Genomic DNA, 26,209 nt, shown 5'->3' with positions numbered 1-26,209 from the left:
CATTTAAGCTTAATATATTGAAATCAATTTATAATCTTAGAAGGCAAGAATAGGAGAAAAGCTGTATCATTTTCATAAACAACCTGTTCTTCATATTGGACTATTTATTTTTTTATTAATAAATCTGGAAGCAAATTGCAATTTGTTTTTATTAACTTTTCTGTGGATAAGATTAAAATATTGATATTTTACAAATGAAATTAAAGCATTTATTTTTCTAATGTTTTACAAATTCAGAGTAAAGCATTTTCTGATGTTTTTCTGATGATTTCTGATTCATTTATTTTTCTGCTGTTTTACAAATTAAGAGTTTTGTCAAATAAATAAAAAAATATGTAGCTAAGTGGAAACATATATTTATTAATTAATGACTATGTTGCAAATATTTTGTAAATACTTTGCTCAAGATTTTAGTGATGGAAAAATTCATAACTATTGGAAATAAGGATCATAAGTTACAAAATATTTTGTGGCCTTTTAATTTTTCTCAAGGTAATAAGTAACAGATATTTTAATAGATGTTTTTCAGTATTTTTCCTGTAGTAAGATATTTTAAATGGTAAATTGCTTAAAATAAATAGAGGTATAAATTATAATAAATAACAAGATATTCTCAAATAAATGTTCTTTTCCAAAATTTAGGTAATTTAATAAGAATTAATTTTTTGAAGTTTTATTTAAAGTAACTTTTAATTTGTTTTTGAAGGCTAAAGAATGCTGTAACTCCTTTTTGGAATGTTCCTTATGAGGAACAATTGAAAAGAAAAGAAGATGATGTGCATAAATTTTTGGTGAAACTTGGAAAAGAAATAGAGAAAGTTAATAAATCACTTTTACCAAAACTTCAGAAGAACAGGTAAACTTTTTATTTTATTTATTTTTAATTATATATATATATATATTGTAATTAAATTATATGAAATACTAAAATTATAATCTTTAAAAGTTTTAACAGTTTCTTCCCTTCTTTTGTTTAGTAACTTGAAGAAAACTACCTATATTTTTATTTGTACTTTATGTGGTTTGTTATTGTATGTACATGCTATGCCATCTTTCTTTCATTATTAGGCATTTTCCACTAGTTGTCCATTTTGACATATTTGATTTATAACACTCATATATTTTGTCAAATTTGCATCTTTTTCAGAGTTTCACATTTTGAAGAAAGTGCTTTTTTTGGGGTGGTTGTTGTTTAAATCATGTAGGGGATGGTTGTATGCAATTGTATATCACTTTCTTTCTGAGTTAAAAATTGCATGGTATCAGAAATGTCGATCAGGTTACCATTTGGTTAGAATGGAAAATTGAGATGTCCTGATGAGAGCAAAAATGATTCAATCTAACTGTTTGGCTATTTGGCCTTGACGTCTTCATTTTTGTATTAGTTCTGAAAATTCTTCTTACTAAATTGCAACTTTTTTCATTTCATTTTGTAAAACTCTCAAAGGTTATAATTTTAATATTTAATAGAATTTAATTACAATATATATATATATATATATATATATATATATATACATCTAAAAAAATAAAGCACTTTCTTCAAAGTGTGGAGCATAAATAAACTCCACAAAAGACACAAAACTGGCAAAATATGTGAGTATATAAATCAGATATGTTAAAATGGACAACCAAAAAAGTCTTAAACAATGTTTTGCAGTGTGAAGTATCAATAGACTCCAAATATATAGTGGGAAATGCTTCATAATGAGAGAAAGATGGTATAGTATGTATATACAATAATAAATCACATAAAGTACAGATAAAAATGTAGCTTGTTTTCTTCAAGTTACAAAAGAAGGGAAGAAAAAAGTAAAATTTACTGTTACTGTAGTCCAAGTTAGAATATAAGCACAAGGTAAAATCTAAAGACGGGGATCTTCACAATCAAATGGAGTTTAAATTTTTTATCTGTTGGCATGCTGTAGAGAGGAGGGACAAGAGGAATGGTTATATGCTATCAGCAAATCAGAGAGAAGCTGTGAAATAAGGGGATAAGTTGAAATCTTGACCCGAAAGTGGCTGTCTTGGAGCTTGAAGAGAATTGGCTTTTACCATAGTAACAGAAGTGAGCTACCAGAGTGTAAAAATACTACCATATAGTCTGTCGTACAACACTGACTTTTAATACAAAATGTAAGATTGAAATTTATAAGTGCACATTATACATTGGATGCAAAAATGGTAGATTTAAAAATAAGGGCAAGATGAGCATACAAAAATTATATTTCTACATATACCTAAATGCTGTTTGTGTAAAAGAAATGACATTCCTTGTGAACTAAAAAAATTTCCTTATCTGATAAAACATGAAAAATTCATCATGTATGTCTTTGAGTATATCTTCAGGCACATATCTTATTCTGTTTCATCTTCACCATCATTGTTATTTTGATTCATAAATAAATAATCATCTTCCATTCTACCTAGATTGCTGGATATACTACCCATTTTTTAAATGAATTTTGAATTATGTCGGGTTTAATTTCATTCCATGTTTTTATTAGCTACTCGCGCACTAGACGGGCATGGTGATTTGGCTTCCTTTTCCTTCTTTGCCTTTAATATTCACTTCAAAATTACAATTTCAAGTGTCTAAAGAAAGAGAAAACTGCTAACAAACTGCTTCATTCTGAGAATTCATTCAGGTTTGGAAGTTCATAATTACCTCAAATAAAGTCCCCCTTTTCTCGAAACACTAGAATAACATTCTTGAACACTCCTGCATTGAATATAATGCACCATCTTTGCAGAATTATCTATTGTCAGAATATCTGCTACAAATAATAATAAGCTTTAAAATTTGAAATTATGCTTTGATCCATTGTTTGAATTAATAAAGTTGTGTTTGGCCGCAAGAAAGTCGCTTCTACTGGAATGCATATGCTGATAACTTTGACAAATGCTTACGATGGCTTGGAACATTATCAATATAAAAAATTAAGCTTTCAGTTCTAGTTTCTCAAATTTGCAATAGCATATAACAGATGGACAAAATTGTTTAGTGAACCAATTCTCAAAATTTTTTAGTGATTCAAACTAATTCTCAAAATTTTTTAGTGATTTTTATTAATTTCCAAATTACTGGGAAGATGCTTTTGAAATTCTCTTCAATGCTGTTGGGGTTTTGAAATGATAAACAATCATTGGTTTTAATTTCAGGTCTCCATTAGCATTACCATCCAATAGAAGTGCTAAAAATCCTTTTACAGCTTTAAATCCTAAACCAATCCAGCACTACTGATACCATGTGCAATTTCAGGGGATCATAATACTACTGCATATTACTAAAAGAGCACTGTGGGGTTTTAGTGTATAATTTCGTATAATCCTTGACCTATAGTTTGTTTAACAGGATTATAGCTAACAAAATGTTCCTGTATTCCACTATATTTTACATCTAAAAATCATATTATAAAAGAAAGCTGCTCCACATGACTGATATGTACAGTCTAAAATAAGGCTAAAATGTTTTGCTAATATAGCTTGGTTAAGTATATTTTCCTGAACAGAATTTTCCAAAAAATTTATTATTTTGTTTAGAACATTTTTACTACAATAGTAAATGTATTTTTGATGATACAACCTGACACAAATGTTCACTTATTGTTAAATTGAATCTACCAAGTAACTCAATAAGACATAAAATATCCTCATTGTGTGATGTAAATAATGTATCTGAAGTTACTCTGAAAGCCAAATTAAGTTAAATACTGAGTGATACTCATTAAACATTCGAAAACTTTACATGAATGCTTTTATTCTTTTTATACTGACTGAAGCTCCTTATCAGTAATTTTATTAGTCTGGAATTGTAGTGATATCATCTCATCTTTTAATTCATGCATGCAATTGTTACTTTCTTCAGAAAGTACAGTTTTTTATGGGTTTGACCTCATAAGTATTAGATAACATATCTTGACATATATATGTAGTTGAAGAACTGTTTGACTAAGGACTTAAAAAAATTTATACTTTTGGGTGTTTCTTAACTGTTCCTTCTTGCTAAAGACATCTTTTTCTGTTTCATAACGAGATATCGTTTTTGGACACATTTGTAAATTTTAAGAGCAGAAAAAATGAAATAAATGTGAACTGTCTACAGAAAACATATAGAACACGAGTGACACTTAGCCAGAAAAGTTTTTAAAAAAAAAAGTCAGGTTGAGAAAATATTTTATTTATTATTTTCCCTTTTTTGGGGGGGGGGGTGCTTGGGCTTAATGGTGCCCCAGGCAACTGTTAGTGTTGCCCGGTACCATGAGCTATCACTGTTTGCTGTAGACCTTAATTAACTTATATATTTATTTATTTTATTGGCTTAATAACTTATGTAACAAACATATTATTGTCCAAGCTTAAGCAGTGGAAAACCTTGAAATTTTTGTCTTTTGGTCATATGAATAGGGCTTTTCACATTTTAGCTTTTATCGATAACTCAGTAGTTTAACCACTAGAGGTTAATCAGTTGATTGAAGCTTAAAAGAGTCCTCTTTGAGGAACGTACAATTTTTTAAATGAATTTTATATAAATGTAAATCTTTAAAACTTACTAAAATGTTAGAATCTTATGAAAATAAATTTAGTTAGTCTCAGACATAACTACTTAGGTAGAAAAATTTAATAAATGGAAACATCATTTATGGCAAAAATTTTGTGCATATTTTCTTTAGTTTTATTTGAAAATCAAAAAAACCAGGAGAGCCTTCTAAGAAGGGGTAACTTCTTTTGCAGGAACTGTTTATCCATTTGTTATTGTGTGGGTGTATACAGTGAACTTCTCTAAAATAACCAGCTCCAGTTTTAGGTTGGTCTTTTGTAGCAGTGGTCATCTTAGAAAATTTATGTCTAGTACTTATAATGATTGCTTTCAGAGGTGATTATCTTATTGAAGCAATAGCCAAGGGTGGATTCATTTTATGTATATGCATACAAGGAAAATAAAATCCTTATCTGTCTTCTTTAATAATAAATACTTCTTAGTTTCATTTATTTGTACTTGGGCATTTTAATGGTTTTCCCTATGTATACTGTGAAAATTTTGAAAATATAACACTGATTTTTGTTGTTTGACTTTTGAATTAGTATTTGTTTGATGTGTTATTGTGTCTTAAAAAAGAATAACTTGAAGCATCTAATTCCTAATAACTATTAAACAAGCAGTACTTAATTAATGTGGTTTTTGAACATGTCTTTTATATATATATATATATATATACCAATACAGTCAAAAGTTGTTAATTCGGACACCCATAATCCGGAATGATCTATAATCCGAACCTCAAAGCTACAAACTTTCTGCGCATGCGTCGCGTAGGCATTTATGTGCGCGCGTAAGACCTTTACGGCTGCGAATATGCTTGTGCGCATGCTCATAAAACGTTTACGCATGCGCATTTAATGTATACCGGACAGTGTAAGCTAAGCTAAAATTATCTAATTCAGTTAATGTTGCAGATTGCGTTGTTCCTTAATCTTCGAATTGGATCCGGCTTATTATTTTTGCAGACTGCTAGAGCAATTTTATAAAAGTAAGCTTAAACTTTCGATTATATCAAATAAAATTTCCAATATATATTTGTTAATATGTAAAGGATCTAAAGTGAAAGTATGTTTCGAAATCCGAAATCTGTTTATCAATTTCACGCTGCTTGGCGGGGGGAACGCTGCGGCACGCAATGAATTGGAAGTTGATCTGTCAGCATTATCCTTATCTTCAGGGCAGATGTTTTTATTTAATTTGGCTTATAATTCCTTACCAAATGTAGTATTTCATCTCGATGTACTCCGTCTTTGATATGATTTAAAACAAGTTCCTCGTCATTATAATTCGCTTCCGATAGTGAAGAAATTAACAGAGGTTATTGAAAACGAAAAAATTTCGATTGACAAATTAGTCAGTATTCTCGAGACAGCAATTATAGGACTTGAACAGCGGAACTTTGTAACTAAACAAGAAATTATGTCTGTTTAATAGAATTAAAGAGAAAGTATTATCACATGAAACGAAGTAACTTAAACAACTTGCATTGAAAGAAATGTTTAATAAAGTAAACAAATAAATATTAAGCTTTTTCTTTTTGTAAATTTTGATACCCTTTAGATCATAATTGTTCTTTATTTCATAAATTACAGTTTCATATTTTTAATTTTGTAATTTCTGCATGCCATCTTACCAGATTTAAACTGATGATCTATAATCCGGAAAAATCGATTATCCGGAATCGCCGAAGTCCTGACCAGTCCGGATTAAAGACTTTGTACTGTATTAATCAACCCTCATTTTTGGGCTGTCAAAATATCAGAGATTAGAAGAAGGGTTTTGTTCATTTTATTAATTTTGAGAATTTATGCTACTTTCTGATTATCTACATCTCCCACCCAAAAGAAGGTTGTGGAAAATTATTAAAGAGACAATGCACTGTGTCACGAAAAATATTTATATGTCAACCCATTATGCCACTAGAAAATGTTTATGTGACAACTCAGGTATTGACATAATATACATGTATTTGACTCTATGTGGATTTACTGTATTAAAATTCTATGATAATTTTTCTGATTACTTTCTCTCATTTTGCGTTGAATACATTTGTTTTTGCCATAGTGAATCGTAATGGGACTGTGGAGTTTGATAGTTGATTAAAAAGAAAGTGTTGCAGTTCTTTAGAAATATGGTTTATCCAACAGTACAAAATGCAAAACATTTGCATGTTGTACTACTATATGACTGAATTTTATGGAAATGGGAAAAATGTGTAAATAGTTATAGCAGATTTTCTTGTTATTAACCCTTCCGGATGGGTGTATCATATATGCATCAGCAGTTAATCCTCTTACAAGATGGCATGCCACTTACTCACCTTGGAGATGATGAGTTGCACCAGTGCATCACCCAATTGCTAGTGCCATTTGGGACTGATGCATATATGATGCACCTGTCTGTAGAAGGTTTTTAGTTCAGTAGCATGGCATTGTGAAGGGGTTAATTGTTGGACAAAGTTAAATACATCAATGAAATATTATTAAGAAGAACTGAAACTATCCCCAAATACAACTATCGGTTGATGTAATTACCTCTAAGAAATGTGTGTATCTTCAATGGAAAAAGAAGAATGTAACAATTAACGTGGTACTGGATGCATTATTGAAGTAGATGTAAGAATATCCAAATAAACGTTTCTGTCCAAAGTGATCAATGAATTCACAACCTTTTGGGGAAGAGGGAGAGAATTAGTATTCAGTACTAAAGTGAATTCTTTCAGTCTTACGAAAAGTTTTGTTTTCAGATATTTTTTTTTTATTAATCACATTAACTTATTTTCAAAACATTATTATTAAGTAGTATATAGCAGTGAGTTTTTTTTATTTTTCTGTTTAATATTCAGTGCAAAATTTAAGATCAAAGTTAATTTGTATTTTTTAGAAAAGAAAATAATTTCCAGTGTTGTCCTTTAGCACCAATAAAAGCCTCACCATGCACCAAAGCATATCGAAATAAATGTGAATTTACTGTTGGGAAACATTTATATACTAAAGAAAAAACAGTGGGCTTTCGTCTGAATTCATACAAGGAAGGGTCTATGAGTGTTGCAGAGCCAGATGATTGTATCAACATATCATCTGTGATGTTGAAAGCTGTTAAGGTCAGTATTTATAAGGAAATTGGTAACTTTTGTGATTAGAAAATTAGTACAATTCAGCATACAAAATAAGAATTGCAATCCCTTATCACATGCTGGTGTCTCAATAATTTATTCATATATTTTAGTTTGGTGATGTTTTCAGGTTATAAATTCTAAATTTTATACTGATTTTTTGGCTCAAAGATAGTTTGGTGAGATTTTATAGCTTAACTTTCATTTATAATTAATTTTAGACCAAATCAAATGTATCTTATGTACAATTTCTTTGTTATTATGTGTTGCTTTTAAACATATTGGCATAAGTTCTCTCACATTTGTAGCATTGCTATGAGTATTATTTGAAAAACTGTGTTTACTGTATGCATTTATATAAAATACCTCAATGGATTTTCATTGCATATCTGTTTATCGTGTCTTTTAAATAGTTCATTTATTTTTTGCATATAAGCTGCAAATTTAAGGTCAATGAACATTTCTTTAATTTTATGGAAATTAGTATAAAAATTGCACTATATATTCATACTTCTATGCCTGTGATTTATAGCTGCATGAATTTTTGTAGTTTTTAAAACAATGTAGTTGCTGGAAATATAATCAATGCAATCTAGTTAAGAAATTCCTATGGAGTTTTCTTATACAGCCTAGCAGACCAGAATTAAATTGAGTGAACCAGATTGACGTCACTATTGTAGATTAGTTTCATTATCTGTTTATTACAAAGAAGCATGTTGAAGGTTTGTAGCAAATGTAGGAAATTAATTGATGCATTACACCAGGAAACTATTAATTGTAAGAAATGATCAACATAATATATGGGAACTTTGCAATATATATTTATTAGAGATGTAAGTGTTTATGCAATGTAAAATGCCAAATGTAAACCATTTGACATTTAAATGGCTCAATTTAAAAACTGCTTATTCTATAAAAATTGTTTACTTCATAAATAGATGACATGGAGGTCATTTAATTGTGGGAAAGTTATTTAACTGCTACTGGAAAGATGAACAATCATTCTAGTACTTACTTTTGTCAGTGATGGGAAAGGCTGCTGATTCGAATGAATTTGATTAAGGGCAGATGGTAAAACTGTATGACTGGTAGGTTTGTCATGATCTGTTGTTGTACATTTAATGCAAAATGGATAAATGATGGTGAAACCACCAGTAGATGCTAGTGTGTTGGATGTCTATGCGTCACCAAATCATCAAAGACTGTCCCATTTGGTACAGCAGAATCGATGGCAGACAGTGGCATAAACTGACAGTTTCTATATAATGCAGGTTCAAGTGCATCTGTTTAGGAACATAGAGTTCAGTGGACACTGCTGAACATGGGACTGTGCAGCAGACGTCCCACTTGTGTGCCTCTGTTGATCAAGCGTCTTTGTCAACACTAGGCCTACAGTGAGCCCGGGAACACTGAAACTGTGCTATGGATAAGTGGAAGACGGTTGCCTAGTCGAATGAATAAGGATTTCTCATTCATCACATCGATAGTTATGTCAGGGTATGCTGTCTTCTAGGCGAATAGTTACCCCCCCCCTCTCTGTACAGCAGGTCATATATAGGCTAGTGATTGCAGTATTATGGTTTAAGGGAGGTTCTCATGGGTGGCTCTGGGATCCTTAGTTGTGATTGAACAGACCATGAAAGCTGCGGACTATCTGGACATAATTGCGAATTAATTGCATCTTTACATGGCATCTGGGATCGTCCCACAGGACAACGTTCGATGTCCCAAAGCTCAAACTGTGTTGTGGTTTGAAGAGCATAAGATCAATTCCGATTAATGTCCTGGCCACCCAACTTGCTAGATCTTAACCCGATAGAGCATATTTTGGATGTTATGGAATGGCAGTTCAGATCTTAAACACCACCATGTTGGACTATTTCGACTTTGTGTGAAAGCTGCTTAAACATTTGGTATGTGTCTCCAGTCATCTGTCAAGAACTTGTGGCATCTGTGCCGAGGCAAGCTGCAGCTGTTTTGCAGGCCAAGGGTCACACAGCAAGTTATTGAGTAGATGTTATGTTTTGGCTCTTCGGTGTAAAATGTTTGAGTTGAGAGATTAAGTTTATGACAATGGAATATTTTTTAAGAATGTCACATGACTGGGATTTTATAAAAGTGAGAGTTGTATAGTATTATTCTTGTATTGTCTGTAGATGTGCATATTTGCAGGGGAAAAAATTTATATGCAGAAAGCTTGGATGATGTTTTGTGAACTCATCTTTTCATTGGTGGACTAATCATAGCTAAACAGAGTTTTATAAAAAGTTATTCAAAAGGAATGATCTGATTTAAAATTTAAATGACTAGCAAATTAGAATGATTAGTAATACATGAATGTGAGTGAAAAGGTTTGAGTTTTATTGATGGATGTCCAGTATGATATCTTTTAGTCACACATATAATGTCAGGTGAAAAGAAAGTTTCTGGCAAACACAATCTGATGTGTCAGTGGCTACTATTTCTAAAGCAGCAGAAATGTGTTTCTTATGCTTATGTGGGCTTAGGTGGCACTGACACCTTATTTTTCACATTCGTACAAAGGTAAAAGTCACGAGGAATAATATCTGGTGATCTAGGAGGCTAGCTGTTTAAAACTAAATCCTTTGGGAGCTTCTGACCGACATTGAGCAGATGACAATAGATAAAAGAACACATGACATTTTCACTTTTACTAACACAGAAATTTTTAATTTACTAACTATTGCCTTGTATTATTTATATGAATTGCCACACTACCTGGAAAACCAGAAAACGTCAGGGAATTCAAAAATTGACCAAAAGATTCAGGGTAAAGTCAGGGAATTTAAATATTTTAGTCAAAATCTGGAAAAGTTGGGAATTTCATACAGCAATCCCCCCAAAAAAGCGAGTTTTGCACCGATGGAAGCGATCACTTTCTTGTCGAATTATGTATCATGTAAGCATCATTCGGTCAGCTGGCATAGAGCCAATGTTTGCAGCTCCAATTAAATTTTCTTTTAGAAACGCAAAGCAAGTTTCCAGCAACTTTTTGGTTTCCAGTAACCTCGAGAATCGAGAGACTCACATGCACAGTGCATGTTGAAATAAAGAAAATACATATTCTTGTGTAAAACAAAATCAGTTTAATCCTAGTATATGATACTATGGAGGTTAGAATAGCCTCCATGTGTATTCTGTTTTAACCTCCATGTACGGTACACACGGGTTTTGTTGAAATTATGATGAGCAGTAATTGGGTCGTTTTGGTGCTGGCGACAATTTTCAAAATCGTGCCTAGGCCATAGCATATACTAAGATTTTACTGCAAAATCTTTTAAACCTTTTTTTTTCTTTTTAATAAGTGTCTTATTTGTCATTCCGCAGGAAAATAAAAAAATAGCAGCCACCTAGGCTAACCATTTAATATAACTATATTCGCTAAAATATCGTTGATTATTCTAATTCAATTTTTAAGTAATTATCTTCATTTTAATGTTATTTGTATCATTTAATGTAGCTTCTTTCCTCTAAATTTATTTATTATTGGTAAATAATGCTTTTAAATTTCCCAAAATGTTTTCTGTCATAATTCTGAAACTAATTCTAGCAGTGTGATGGCATACTATCACAAAAATTTAATGCACATATTTTTTGTTTATGTATGCTGCTAAATAAATATAAAATACCTGGCTGCTAAATAAATATAAAATACCTGAATTTATTAAAAAAATATCATTAAACAGATTTCTTTCTTTCGTTTAGATGCAAAATGTCTGCAAAAAAAGACATTCTTTAATCCAGATTGGGCAGATTTGAAGTTCAAGCTTCAGTGGAGAAAACAACTCCTATTATAGTTATAATAGTAATGTTTTGGGGATTACATATGTTATATATATGTATAAGTCATATGTAACTGGCAAATGTTTGTGTTTTCAAGTGGTACCAGAATTAATTTACCTCTTAGCACAGCCAACATGCAATACCTGAATAGACTGGAATTTTCTTAAAACACACTCAGAAAAGTCGGGAATTTCATTCTCTTGTTTAAGTGGCAACCCTGATTTATGTACCAAGGCATTTTGTGTTTACATTAACATAATAGTCTTCATTTTATTTTGTTAATTTTAAATCTATAAAGGTTTGAAATCAGATTATTATTTCTAAATTACAAAAAGAGAGTGTTGTAAAGAGATCTGTGCACAGTTTTTGCATGTAAGGGCTTTAAATTAGAAGTATCTTAGTTTTCATATTGATATTATACATCAGCTTTAAATTAATGATGTCATGTTCAGGATTGTTACCAGTACAGCCAGTGGGGCTACACCAAATAACAGAATTTTGGAAAGGGGAACCAGATCAACAAAAGTGTAGGGAGAGGAAAATTTTTGTAACTTAAAGAGGATCGGACAGCAGAATTTATTAGCTGCAGAAATTGCACCAGTTGCTAAATCCTAACAGAGCCTTGAATTTCGTTTTTTCTAGTGCAATGCAGTATGCTTATTTAATGAGGTTCTTAATTAAATAAATCATATTCTTTTGAAATTTAGTTTAATCTTGTATAAAATGTCCGTGAAAGTTGAATTTTACTTAATATGTCACTATTTTTTTTCCCCTAAACTTGTGTTTGAGAAGTTTTCCAGCACTTGAGAAATGCAATTTGTAAAGCTGCATTAAAGGGCTTACTTAATGTTAATCTAAATCTGTAGAATTCTTCCAGTCCCTGGTCAAACTATTTTGAGATGCTGAAAAAGAGAATGAAAAAAATTATTATTATTGTGTGTTCTTAATATTGTAGCAGTACTAAACTGTACTGAGTTATGATTGGCCTTTACCTAATTATGAGAAATTGTTATTTGGTATGTATAAATTAAAACTATTTTATTTTCTTGCTTTCTTTAATGATGTAGAAAGTCTATGAAAACAGAGACTTAAGTAATTATACAAAATTAACTAATAGATACTGTTTAAGTATAATTCATGAGTAGATTTAAAAAGTCCTTCTAAAAGAAAATTTTATTTTGAATTTAATAGTAAGTAAATGTTATCAAGCTCATAAGATGTATTTAAATATGAAGTGAAAACAATTATAAATAATTATAAATAAATAAAGGCTTGATAAAGATTTATGGTCTAAAAGAAAGCCATCACTGCCTTGCTTACATGTTCCAGAAGGTATAATTTTGGCTGCGTAAAAGAAATGAAAAGGGGAAAAAAAAAAGCATTAAAAATCCATTAAAGAATTTTTTTAGTAAAATTTTATAGTTTTTGATGAACATTTAATTGATGTCTTTTTTTATATTTATGATAAACATTTGTATAATTTTTGGCTATTTGCAAGAAAAATGGCTGTTTTTCTATATTCTTAAGCATATTTCTTCTGTAAAACATAATTCTCTGATTTTTAGAGCTTTCAAGATTATGTAAGATTATCCAAGCTTGATGTATATAATCCTGAAAATCATAGTGGCTATTGGAGGCAGCTAACTGTAAGAACATCCAATAACTCTGATGTTTTATTAATTGCAGTCATGCATCCTCAAATGCTGACTGAAGTAAGTTGTTAAAGTCCTTAGTAGAAATTTATTAAATTCAGTTTTAAAATGTTTCTTTAATGGCAAATACACTGGTTATCATTAATTAAAAAAAAATCACAGAAATGGTAAGTACTCAAAAAGTTACATGTAGAATTTAATGCAGCTGACCCATTGTATACGACATATAGTAAGGTGTAAAATAACATGAAAAGAAATTACCAGACAATTATGGTGTTATAGAAATTAGCATATGTATAAAATGAACAAATTGGATGCGTCAGTTTGGTATAGGAAAATTACCTTTAATATGGAGTATGATCTTCCCTAGAAGCAAAACTACACATACAGTGATGTGCAATGCTGTCAATTATGAAGTCATATCAGATCTATAGGAAGTGAAAGGCCATTGCTCTTGCAAAGCAGTTACAAGGGTGGCAAGGGTCTGAAGAGGAGGATTGAGAGCACCTGTACATCTTCCTACAGCATCCTAAACATGCTCGATAGGATTCAGCTCCTCTGATCCAGCTGGCCACTCCAATGAATGTGCTGCTGAAGATAATCATGCACGATGCGAGCCCTGTGCGGTCTAGCTTTGTTGCCCTGTAGCAGAAAATTATCATAAAATTATCATTTATTGTCCTCTCTCAGGGGCTCACTTTCTGTGAGTACGGGTGTGGCAATCCCGAGGTACCCTAGCCTTTGAAGGGATCACTTTCTTGGTGAGACGGGAGTCACGAACCTGTAGCCCTTAGTGATCTTTCCTCCCTTCCTTTTCATCTCTTCTTTTCTGTACTAATTTCATTTCTTCTGCCCTCGTGGTTTTCCTTTTCGAAGGTTCAGGATAAAAGTGAGATTCTGCTACATCCCTTTGTTTAGAGTTTCTCACGGAGAGAAAACCACCTATGCATTTGCTGTGCGTTGTGACCCATAAGGCTAGAAAGGAGGGTCCTGGTAGTTGAGGGGCAAGGTACTGTCCCCAACACACTGCTTTGGCCTCTGCTTTAGATTGAAACGGGAAGCACTTAGTTGTCCCCGCTAGTGTTAATCACCTATTGTCCTGGCATAAGAGCACACATAAGCATCAAGGATGTCCTCTCTATAGGCCTGAGCAGTCATGGTTCCATGTAGAAAGACATGGAGGTCTATGTATCCACCCAAAGAGATACTACCCCAAGCACAGACGCTGTCTCCTTTGTATGCATCTCTTTCACAGATGTTTAATAGATGGTAATGGGTTCCAGGCTCTCTTGAGATCAAATAACGCCTACTATCGCTTTGCAGGCTAAACCTGGACTCATCTGTAAAGGAAACAGCTTTTCATTGATCAGCTGTCCAATGGACATATGGATGCATCCACCTCAAACATTTCCTTCTATGACGTGACATGAGTGGCACGCAAACGGCTGGTCACCTCATGTTCAGACCTCCTTTGTGAAGCCTTCTATGCATGTTTGATGTTGACACTAACCTTCCAGAGACTGCAGCAAGATAGGTTCAGAGTTGAGGTTCTATTCCTTTGTGTGCATAACAACAAATATCTGCCATCAGTGCTCATTGTGGTGCTTAACCGTTCTAGGCGGAACATCCTGGATGCTGAATCTGTGGTTAGAAATGTTGCCAAAGTCTATAAATCACAGAAGGACTAACATTTAGCCATCTGGCCATTCTGTTTGACTTCCCTGAATCTAGTCTCCCAACAGCTCTCCATCCATGACCTTCGAGAAATAAGGCCGTCTAGCTCTCTCGTGACGTCACGATGAGGAGTGCGAAGAAATCTCTCTCCTGCATTCGAAGCAAGTGAACTCATAGCCCGCTAATTTATCAGTAAAAGCTAATTTTATGTTATTCTGATGTAAAGTAAATAGGAGATTATTAAATAAATGATACTATCTTAACATTTAATTATATATCACGCTTTAAGACTTCAGATATCTGAGCTTATTTTTCTTAATCCTTGATAAAAATTTTCACGTGGATGATCAATAATTATTTATATTAGTCTCATTTTATTTTCCATAGTTTGGATAAATGTTCCAACACTTCATAACGCGGAATTGTTAAGCTTTCGAATTGCAAACGAAACATTGCATATTATTTTTAATTCATATATAAACGTAAAAAATATGAATAAGAAGAGCATTTTACAAGAACCAACTTTTTCTTACCGACCTTTTTAAATAATATATAATTTTCTTCAGTATGGTGATAAAATGAAAGAACTAGCATTTTCAGTTATTACATTTATTTTTTAAACAAATTTAAGTGTAGAAGATCTTTTATAATAAACTAAATATTAAAATGGAATATTTCAGCATTTATTTATTTATCGATATAAATACATTAAAATTTATTTCTTAATGTCAACATTGTTTTAAACTGTCAAATGGTGTTATTGTTATTATTAAAATAATTACTAAACTTGCAGTGATCCAGATTCTTACAGAATAAAAACCAAAGATCTATTTTTAAACTGTCACAGAAAATCATTTTACTTTAATTTCGCCGACTGTCTTTATTAAACACTTTTTTTAAATTTTGATATGAGTTCTTACTATTTTATATTACTCTTTAGCGAAATCTTGATAAATCCACATTAGAGTTTATGATCATAATAGTTAATTTCGTAGCTCTCTAGATTGAAAGTTGTGCCTGTAACTATGTATGAGTTTTGATTCTTTGGATCACTTATGTGTATGCTTAAATTCCTTAAGGGCAAAAAGAAGGGGGAAAATAATAATTCTCTGAAATATTAATAGACAACATTTTGAAAGAAACAAACTGCAGAATTATGTTTTAAATTTTAAAATATAAAAGGTAGTTAGTTAGCCGAGGTTCCCACATCTCGTTATCGAAGTGCACGTAGTAGAGCCTATATCATATCAGGAGAATGCAATGATAGTATAGGTTACCGGACGTCCCTTGCAAAAGCACTTCATTCTCCTAGTGTATTTAATCTTTTTAATTGTTTATTTACTGTTTCCATTTAAAACATCATATACTCTATAGCTTTTCAAAAATTTAGCATTTTGCTAATGTATGAAGTTTAATTTAAAAAAAGTAACAGCAAAATTTTAGGGGGAAAAAATGTAAGCTTTATAAGCAACTGGTGTAACAATATTGTTTTTAAGTTTTGTTTATATATTTTTAAAAATATAATATTAAATAATATTAAATACAATTTTCACAATAATTTTGAAAATATTTAAAAAACATTTTAAAAAAAGATAATCTGAAAAACACAAATTTGAATTTTTAAATGAAAAATATTATTACTTTTAAATCTTTAAAACTATAATGACAAATACATTAAAAAAAACTGAAATAAATTAGATATTACAAATAATTTAATGCTATATGATTAATATATAATCATAATGCACATCGTTTCAGCAATACATGAAATAAAATTGACTATACATTAAATAATCCTGTAGTGTTATTACTTAATTAATTTATTGTTTACTTTTACATTTTACACAAGTTATTGTTTACTTTTTAAATATTTTACACTAGTTTTTCAGTGGAAATCATTTTAGCTTTAAAAACAGACATATTAAACATATCTTTAAATATCTATAAAATCATTGTAATGAAACTTCACCCTGCTGTTTTTAGTCGGAATGAAGTCCTTCCATTTTATTGCACGTATCCATTTTTACATCTGCATCAACAGGAAAAGCAAAAATATGTATTGTAATTTCAGTTACATCGCGGCACTGAACACATGTAAGACATTGTATTGTTTCTGGAACAACCCACAAATTGCAAAAAAACTCAAATTTAAAATGTCCGACTATGAAAAAAGCACGGTATGTACCAAGATTTTAGGTCAATAATAGCAGTTCAACCACTTCTCTCGTAGCAATGGCGACTAACAATAACCTTTGACTCAAAGCTGCCCTCAAACCCAAAGAGGGGTGCACTCTCTGTACTGACGTCATGTGCTCTACGTCACCGAGCTGTATGGCCTTGTTCTCGAAGGCAACGCTCCATCTCAGTTTTTCGATTATGATTCTCATCTCAGTTTATGATTCATACGTGGTGGTGACAAAATGTCTTGAGCATTGTTTTTGTATCAAATTTGTAATTAATATACTTACTTGCCTTGTACACTGCTCAAAAAAAGAGGGGGGGACAGTTCTATATCTCTCGTTCTACTGGGCCGATTCGAGAAATTCAAATTGTGTTTTACATGTCCCGAAAGCACGACTTAGGATATATATTAGATTTATATATAGCATTGTTCTAATATAAGTATTTTGACACAAAATCGGACTTTTTCTGAAATGACATGCCAATTTTTTTCCATATTTCGATTCGACTCAAATTATGACTAAAAATTAAATTTTGTAATTTTTTATGAGAAATTTATTAAGAAATTAAAAAAACTTATGTTGGTGCATTTTTTTCAGTTTGAGACAAGAAGAATTCACTTGGCGAACTTCTTAATTTATAGCAACCTGTTTTCCTTTCCTTTTTTTCATAGTACACGACAGCAAAAAAGTCAGCATTCGTTACTGTCAAATAATTTTAACAAAGTGCATAAACCACATTTGGCGTTTACTATCGCTTATAACAAATATGCCAAATTTCAAAATGCACCAATATGTAAATTCATGTATATGTTAGAAAATTTTGAATAAAAACTGTAATTTTTTGCAAGTGTGTTTAGAAATATATCTACTTTAAGATGATGTTAAAAATTTTATAGGTCATAATACCAAAATTTTGAAAAATTTACAAAAAATATTTAAAAAGAAATTATAAAAATGTGCGAATTGTATTTGGATCAAGCCTAAATTTCGAATTCTGAAAGAAGATCAAGCAAGTTTAATAAAAAAGAGAGATGTTAACAAATATATACCAAATTGAATTAACATTGAGGAGCTAAAATTTTGAGAGCTAATTTTTTAAAAAACTACTTGTGTGATTTTTACAAAACTTGGCAGTTTGGCCTAAAGGCTGATTTGTGTCAAAACACCTATATTAGAACAGTGCTATATATAAAGATACATATCCTAAGTCACGCTTTCGAGACATGAAAAACACAAGTTGAATTTCGGGAATCGGCTCAGTAGATCGGAAGATATAGAACTGTCCCCCCCTTTTTTGTCTTTTCTTTCTTTCTTTTTTTTTTTTCTTCTTTTTTTTCTTTTTCTTTTTTTTTTTTGTATGTGTGTGTGTATGTGTGTGTGTGTGTGCGTGCGTGCGTTCTCAGTGAACGTATTTGAATATATTATTGTCAGAATCAGGCAGACAAAGTAAAATTTAAAAAATATATATATATTTAGTTTTCTTGATTTAACAACCGTATCTCACATTTATAGTTAGAAATATCATTTGTTCATATTCACTTTAACAAGTATTGCTAATGAATAATTCTTGCATACTAATCTGAAAAGTGTATCTCTTTTTTTATGCTGTTAATGAAAGTTTTTCTAAAATTAAATTTCAAAGAACATTGACGTAAAAATAGGTATTAAGTGTTGTATTTGTTCTAGCAGTTCTTCATTTCATCCATTTTCATTTGCGTAATGTGAACTTGAAAATGTGTAACAGATCTTGTGCTTCTGCCAAATGTAAAATTGTTAGATTTCTTAACTCCCAAGTTTATGCCTAATTTCTTTGAAATTTAATAAAAAAAATGGTCCCTATATATAAAAAACATTATATTGTTTTGTTTTTTAGTCAAGTGGTGCAGTAGAAGAACCTTATGAGTGTAGTCTTGTTTTTAATTTTTATTAGTATTATTTTTATTAGTATTACAACCTATAGTTTCAATGATTTGTTTCATGTTCATTTAGTTTAAAAGAGTTCATGAATTCTAAAACTTGCAAAAGAATTGAAAGTTTCTATATATAAGTAAATTATTAGTACCATTTTTAGTGACACTAGTTATAAAACAGGTGTGCATATGTCTACTAAATTAAAACTAATAAGAAATGGGCCAAATAATATTTTTAGATTTAAATCTGTTGCAAAGCATAATTTTCTTATTTGGGTCAGTAATGTCATAAGCATGTTTTAGTTACTGCATGTGAAATAACTAAAATGATACATTTATTAAAAAAAAAGATGTATAAATTTACATGAATAATAATTTTTCCGAAATTATGATAATTCTTAAAATATTTATTTTCTAGGCTGAATTGGAGGAAGAAAAGCAAAAATTAAAAGAATATTATGAAGTGGGTCCAGGATCACAGTGCGGTGTGACTTCCGTATATTTTCAGCTCTTTTCGAAGAAAACATCTAATGAAGAAATTTTACCTTTGACTCATTTAATGGGTAAAAAGGTAATATGAAACATTATTTTTTTTAAGATGCTTTTGTTATCAGTTAAGTTTAGTCTTCATATATATATATACACACACACACGTGTAATAGCTTGGAGAGGTTTATTGTGTAGATAGAATGATAACACTTCCAGACAGGTGTGGCTGTAGCTTCAGTATAATTTTATTACTGTATTACACAATTCTAGATTCATAATCTGATGAGGGGCACATAGCTTAGCATATCTTAGCACAATGGATAATAGACAGAAGCAAGTGTTGACTTGTTACTTGTTACTTTGATGTAGGCAAGCAGGAAAGTGTGTAGTTATCCAGTAAGGAGGCATAGTTTAACAGAAGAAAGATTTTGATTTGGAAATTTTAAGTTCCAAATGAACTACATCGTACATTGTATTGTTTGCTTATGTTATAATCAAAATAATATATATAAAGCATCGCTTTCATATCGCTTTGTGTGTTAACTTTATTTTAAAAATGTGTTATATTTTTGTGTGGAAGGGTAAACAGTTAAACTTTAGCTAAATCTTCTTTCCCCCCCTCTAAACCAGTGGTTTTCAGGTTGTGCTCCTTTTCTACCAAAGTATGATATATAAAATGGGTAAATTTCTGAATGAAATTATCAGTTTAACCCTTTCGCCGTCCTCTCCTGCCCGCGAAAATTTCTCTCCAGCGGCACTTTGTTTTTCGCAGCGTGTAATGCTGTTTTCTCTGTACATACATAACTTTCACAATGGATGAATTTAAATTAATGTTAACTAAAATTATAAGGAAATAAAGCATAATGGAAAAGTAATAGTATCTCTGCTTATTTCTAACAGCAAGATTAATTTGATAACATCTGATCCAGGCGGTTCACTCCTTCCATTTTGTTGTTGTAATCTTTTACAATTATTGGTTTTTTTTACAGTCCTTTTCCGTGTTTCAACGTCAATCATAAAGTTATTATGGACTGTACTCATCAAACATATATACTTCTTATCTTTCCATTTCACAACCTCATTTTTTCTCTTTTTCTGCTGAGTAGACATTGAAGATCTCTGTCTTTCATCTTATGTAAAATGGCGTATTCATAAAACCCGCGGGGGGGGGGATTTCAATTAGAAATAGAATGCTTGATTAGTACTGCCCTCTAGGAGGTTTTAGAATAAACCAAAATAAAACTCAAACAAGTAAACATATAGAGAGCATTTTAAACGTTTAAAAGTTTTAAAATGTAGAAGAACGCTTGAAGCGCGTTACGGCTGCCCTGCAGAAGTTTCACTTGAATGGGCTAGACACGTTACGGACGACAAAGAGGTTAATTGAGCAATATACAGTCTACAAATTATCGCTAGTTTTAAGTTTTTTAATTCATTTTTCCTAAATTAAATGAATTCAGTACTTTGATTTTTGTTGTGTCTAGGTTTGAATTTTTCTGTAATAAGTTTCCATTATTAATTCTAATACTTAATATATGAAAATAAAATTTAAATAAAGATATATATATATTTTAAAATCAGATTAAAAATATTGTTCTTTTAAATGTATAAGCATTTCTATTATTTAGTTTTCTGAAGAGAACAGTGATTGAAAATATGAAAGAAAAGGTAACATTTTCGTTTTATTGGTGGAATTAAAAAGTGATTTTAGCACAATGTGAAGTCTTGGCCAAGATTGCTCTTGGCAGTTGTCAACTTGTCCTAAAAAGGAAGTTGTCATAAATAAATTTAAAAAAAAATTCCAACTAGCAAAATATTGTCAATCAGAAACAAAGAAATTTTTAACTTTGATTTTAGTTTAAAAAATTTAGTTCATGATTCTTGACCAAATCTTCTTAACAATACTAGTGCCAAATATTGAACTCTTTTCGAATATGGTAAATGTTCCAAATCATTTAAATGAACAGAATTTGCTTTACATGAAGTAGTAGGTCCATTTTAATTTTATAGCTTAGGGAAAGAAAAAAGGGGAAAAAAAGTTTGTATTATTTTCAAACTTCTACTTAGGTATTGATCAAAATTACTTTTGCTTTTTAGGTGAGCCTAATCCAGATTAGGTGCACAATCTGATTCAACTAATTTATCAGCTAACTTATGCTATTACTCAAAAGTAAATATGAATTTGAAGAGCTATTATTCAAATTAACAGAAGTACATATAGTGCTAAAGCTCTTTTTTTTTCTCCTGGTTTTTCCTTTATATTATTATTGTAATACTTTTTCTTGAAAGGTTGAGCTGCTAAAGTAAAAAATAATTCTCGGGAATAAAACTGATTCAAAATGAATTGCAGCAAATGTGAAATATTTGCAGTTACTATTTAAAAGTTGTTGATGGAATCTGCGTACTGATAGGATTCTTGGTTTCAGCAGGAATAGATTATTGCCTTGTTGCACATTAAATTAATTGGGTTGAGGAGAAAATGACAACTATGTTTTATGCAGCTTCTGACAATACATTGTATATATAAAAATAATTGATGCAAGAATAAAAAATGGGAGCTTCAGTTATATATAATAATGAAAATATTACCATGGAAGCTATGGAATGAAGATAATTGAAATTATGAAATAGAAGTAAATTTCCTCTATGACTTGGAAGCTAAATAAATTCTTTAAAAACTGCTCCCAAAATAATTCATTTAGTTCATGGCAGTGGAAACTTCTGTCAAATGAAACCTTTAGCATTAATTCTGAAAGTTTAGATGAGGCGATAGAGTTTACAAACTGAAACTCATAGTCATTCTTATTCTTTTAGTAATCCTGGCAAACTAAATGATTTTTTTAAATCCAGTTATGCCAAACAGCATGAGAATTGCTTAGAGGGTAAATATCTACAGTCAGATATTTGTAGTCAGATAACAGAGAAAGAAGAAATCTTGATACATGAATACTAGATACCACATGAGTTCACTTACCTTCCTTTCCAATAAATGACAAAAAGATTCGAAGTACTTTTTCTCCCTACGGAACAAGAGACAGGAAAATTTTCTTTAATACATTTGTGACTGTTTGGAAAGGGGGAGGAGAACAAAATAATAATAATAAAAAATCTGAAAGCTTTCAGATTTTACATTATGCCCAAAGAGGCATTTTTTTAACGCTTTGTGTGTTACCTTTATTTATTAACTAACATGTTTTTCGCACTTAAATAATAAAATTCAGTTCAACAACAATATCGCAAAATAATTTTAAAATGAGTGTATCTCTAGAATTTCTGATACACAGTCTCGCACGCTGGAGATAAAAAAAAATAAAATTTTCCCCTGTACAGTGTTGCCATTGCTTGGTTTGAAATCTTGAGTTTGTTAATCAAAAATTCAAGATAATAAAACAAATTCCAAATTTGTTATTTCAGATGCCCATATTCGGGTGGAAAAATATGTTAATCAAAATTTGATGGCTCTAGGTATCGCTGTTTTATTACAATGCGAGAAACATGCACACATTTATGCAGATTCTTCATTATATAATTTATTTAAATATAACTCAGGGTGATAATATTTGGTGGCAACAATTTGAAAAGTGAACCGACATTCATAGTGAATCAACGCAAAATGCCAAAACGAAATTAATAGTCCTTCTAGGCAAATTGCCCCTTTTGTTACTATTAATTCCTAAAAATGCTGCGGTTACCCCCCCCCAAAATCTCGTATGAAATCCCAGACATTAAGTGTAATAATTAAGCATTAAGGAAACTCCAGGAAGTACTTTAAAATATTATCTATACCAGCGGTTCTCAAACTTTTATCTAATGCGTACCATCTAAGCAAAAATTAAAAACCTTTAGTACCACCACTATATTTTACAATGATTATTTTTCAATTTTTGAATATATTACGCTCAAAGGGGCCTTTTTTTAACGTTTTGCATCTTACATTTATTTATTAAATATCATGTTCTTCACACTTAAACCATAAAATTTAATTCAACAGCAATATCACAAAATATTTAAAAGAGCATATCTTTAGAATTTCCGATGCAGTCTCATGCACTAGAGATAAAAAAAAATTTTTTTTTTTTTTTTCATACAATGTTGCCATTGCTTGCTTTTAAATCATTGAATTTGTTAATAAAAAGTTCATTAAAGTTTGACAAAATATGAAATCGATAATAAAACAAATTCCAAATTTCATATATTCATTTTCCATATTCGCAGTTGGATTACATCATTCAAAATTGGATGGCTTTAGGTACCGTTGTTTTATCACAATGTGAGAAGCATACATACATTGATGCAGATTCTTCATTATTTAATTTCTTAAAATATAATACAGGGCAATCATATTGGGTGGCAAAAATTTGAAAAGCGAAACAGACATTTAAATTTTCAACACAAAATTTCTGGGCTAATTTCTTTTGTGCTAAAAATGAAAGAAAGAAAATCTGAATTCATGAATCTGAATTGAACAAAGTTCATTTTATTACAGTCTTTAATCCAGATGTCCGTAATCCGGAATGATCTATAATCCGGACCTCAAAGCTACAAACTTTCTGTGCATGTGTAAACGCATATTGCGTTTTCGCATATACTGCTGTTCATGCTATAGAATGTCATATATTTACAAATATCTACTGAGAACATTTGAGTGTCGGTCTTTTCAGAAAAATGTAAACTATGCCCTTTAATGGTGAGGCCGTGATGTGAATGTTTTCATAGCATGTAATACTTTAGATTTGTAGTTTGTAGCAGGTTTTATGTGTAGTTACTCTTAGAAAATTTTGCATGAAGACTCACTTTAATACTTCCTCAGAAGTTAATTTTATTAATGCAGAGCTGATGAAGACCTATATTTACATTGCAGCACAATGCTTTTGGGGAGATTTTCTAGGGTAACGGACTATTATTCACATTTTTCCATGAAGATTTCATGCAACTAATCCATTTGCTTCCAAAAAACGTAATGCAAATTACTAGTAGTCAGCAGTTTTACAGAGGCTGTTGACAATTTTTTTAGCTGATCTTGCTTTGCTGTTTAAAAAAAAAAAAAAAAAAAAAAAAAAAAATTCTGCTTGGAAATTTTTTAACTGCAACTATACTTATTTTTTGAGGTATAAATTATTGTCTACTACTTGAGAGTTTTGTTTTTATGCAAAATGTTGCTTTTAAAGAAGCAATGGATGGAAAGTTATGTTTGTGTTCTTTCCAAAGAAAATTATTCTTATCTAGTTATTAAAAAACATTGTGAAACCCATGGTTTTTCGATATCTTCAGCTTGTTGTCAGCAACAAAGGGAAAAAGTCAAAATTTAGGTTCAAATGGAAAAATTGTTCCAAATATGTATCCAAGGAAAAAATGGAAGGTTTCGAGAGGTAAGATTTTTAATATTAAAAGAAAATCCACCAAGTCTAAGAACAGTTACAAAATCATTAAAATGCTCAGTGTCAGTTGTAAACAAAGTGATTAGTGCTGATTTTAATCTTAAAAGGGTGGGGAGAAAAATGTGCGTCGTCTTTCTCTGTGACATATCGCCGAAGGCAGAACACGCTGCAGAATTCTTTATGAGAAACATTTACCTGGACAAAAATGGGAAAATGTTGTCACAATAGACAAATCTTGGGTGTACTTAAATGACTGAGATAAAAAGAGATCCATTTATTATCATCAAAGAGGGGGGAAAAATCTTCAAACATGGTTTAAGGAATCTAAAAAAAGTTGATTTATGATTGTTGCTGGTTTTTCATAAAACAGCAAATTAAAAATACAGAGAATGGGGAAAAATGTTAAGATCAACTCCACATGTTATCAAAAACATATTTTATGCCCAGTTTTCAAATATGAAATACCTTCTTTTTACACACAGTGGGATGAATCAGTAGAACTGCATGAAAATAAAGCAAGCGGTGACATGTCAAAATCTACTGTTAATTTCCTGGAAAAAATGCAACGAGACACAGGTATCAAGGGTATACCCTTCTCTCATATCCCTATTAAACTGATCTGTCGCCAATGTATTTTTGTGCTTTTGAACTTGTAAAAAGCAGTTTGTCCAAACATCAACCTATAACCTCCTTAGACTTTGGAAAGCTGTTCAAGAGCATTTGGAAAAAAATACCTCTTCCGATACTACAAAAGGCTTTATTTATTGTCTTGGATATTACAGTGTATAAAGATAGTGAAGAATAAGGGTTATCAAATAGAACATTTAAAACATAAAAAATTTAGGTAAAATATTTCTGTAATTACAATGAAATTCTTCTAAAAATGTGCAAACAACCTCTATAGCTGTTGGCCACTAATAGTTTCCTTCCCAGTAAGAGATAGTATGCTTTATCACAACCAAATAATCCAGTCGTGTAATTTAGAAGGATGTGGGAGTAAAATAATTATTTAAGCATTATTGGTGCTGATTATCATTCTTGGCCATCATCTTCTGTTTGGGATAGTACTTCGAAGTTGATGCTAAAGAATTTGGCATGCTCGAATGGTTGTTGAAATATTCCTATTCTTAATTTTCCAATTTTAAAAATCTACATGATAAAATTTTAAATGCTGTATATGCATAAAATGAAATGTCTCCATTATACATGTGCTGCATGCTGATATATTTAGAGGGTGATTTAAAAAATGATAATGTTTAGGAATTTGGGTTGTTCTGGTATTTCAAATAGAGAACAAAACAACAGCGTATGAATAATGCATAATAAAATGGTTATTCTATGTATATATGCTTTGTTATGTGTGGTAATTGTTCTAATTTTCAAAAAACTTGCATTTCAAATGTTTGTGTAAATCTAATTATAACAAATCAAATAATGTCTCACATATTTTAATTATATTTT

General features: G+C 30.8%; 1 protein-coding gene across 1 annotated transcript in view; it reads left to right on the top strand.

Moving 5' to 3' along the window:
• The window catches only part of LOC118193556 (tRNA (uracil-5-)-methyltransferase homolog A), a 52,532-nt gene that overhangs the window by 23,492 nt on the left and 2,831 nt on the right, over positions 1-26,209 (top strand). The window contains exons 6-9 of the mRNA XM_085808176.1: positions 707-856; positions 7,427-7,646; positions 13,028-13,174; positions 19,300-19,452. Coding sequence (XP_085664302.1) covers positions 707-856; positions 7,427-7,646; positions 13,028-13,174; positions 19,300-19,452 — 670 coding nt within the window. The remainder of the gene's footprint in view (positions 1-706; positions 857-7,426; positions 7,647-13,027; positions 13,175-19,299; positions 19,453-26,209) is intronic.

This window comes from Stegodyphus dumicola, chromosome 1 (assembly GCF_044657685.1).
Source record: "Stegodyphus dumicola isolate Sdum_Otavi_A_Nest chromosome 1, ASM4465768v1".
Lineage (NCBI taxonomy): Eukaryota > Metazoa > Arthropoda > Arachnida > Araneae > Eresidae > Stegodyphus > Stegodyphus dumicola.
The sequence above is the reverse complement of the archived record's forward strand: the minus strand, read 5'-3'. Positions and strand labels throughout refer to the sequence as shown.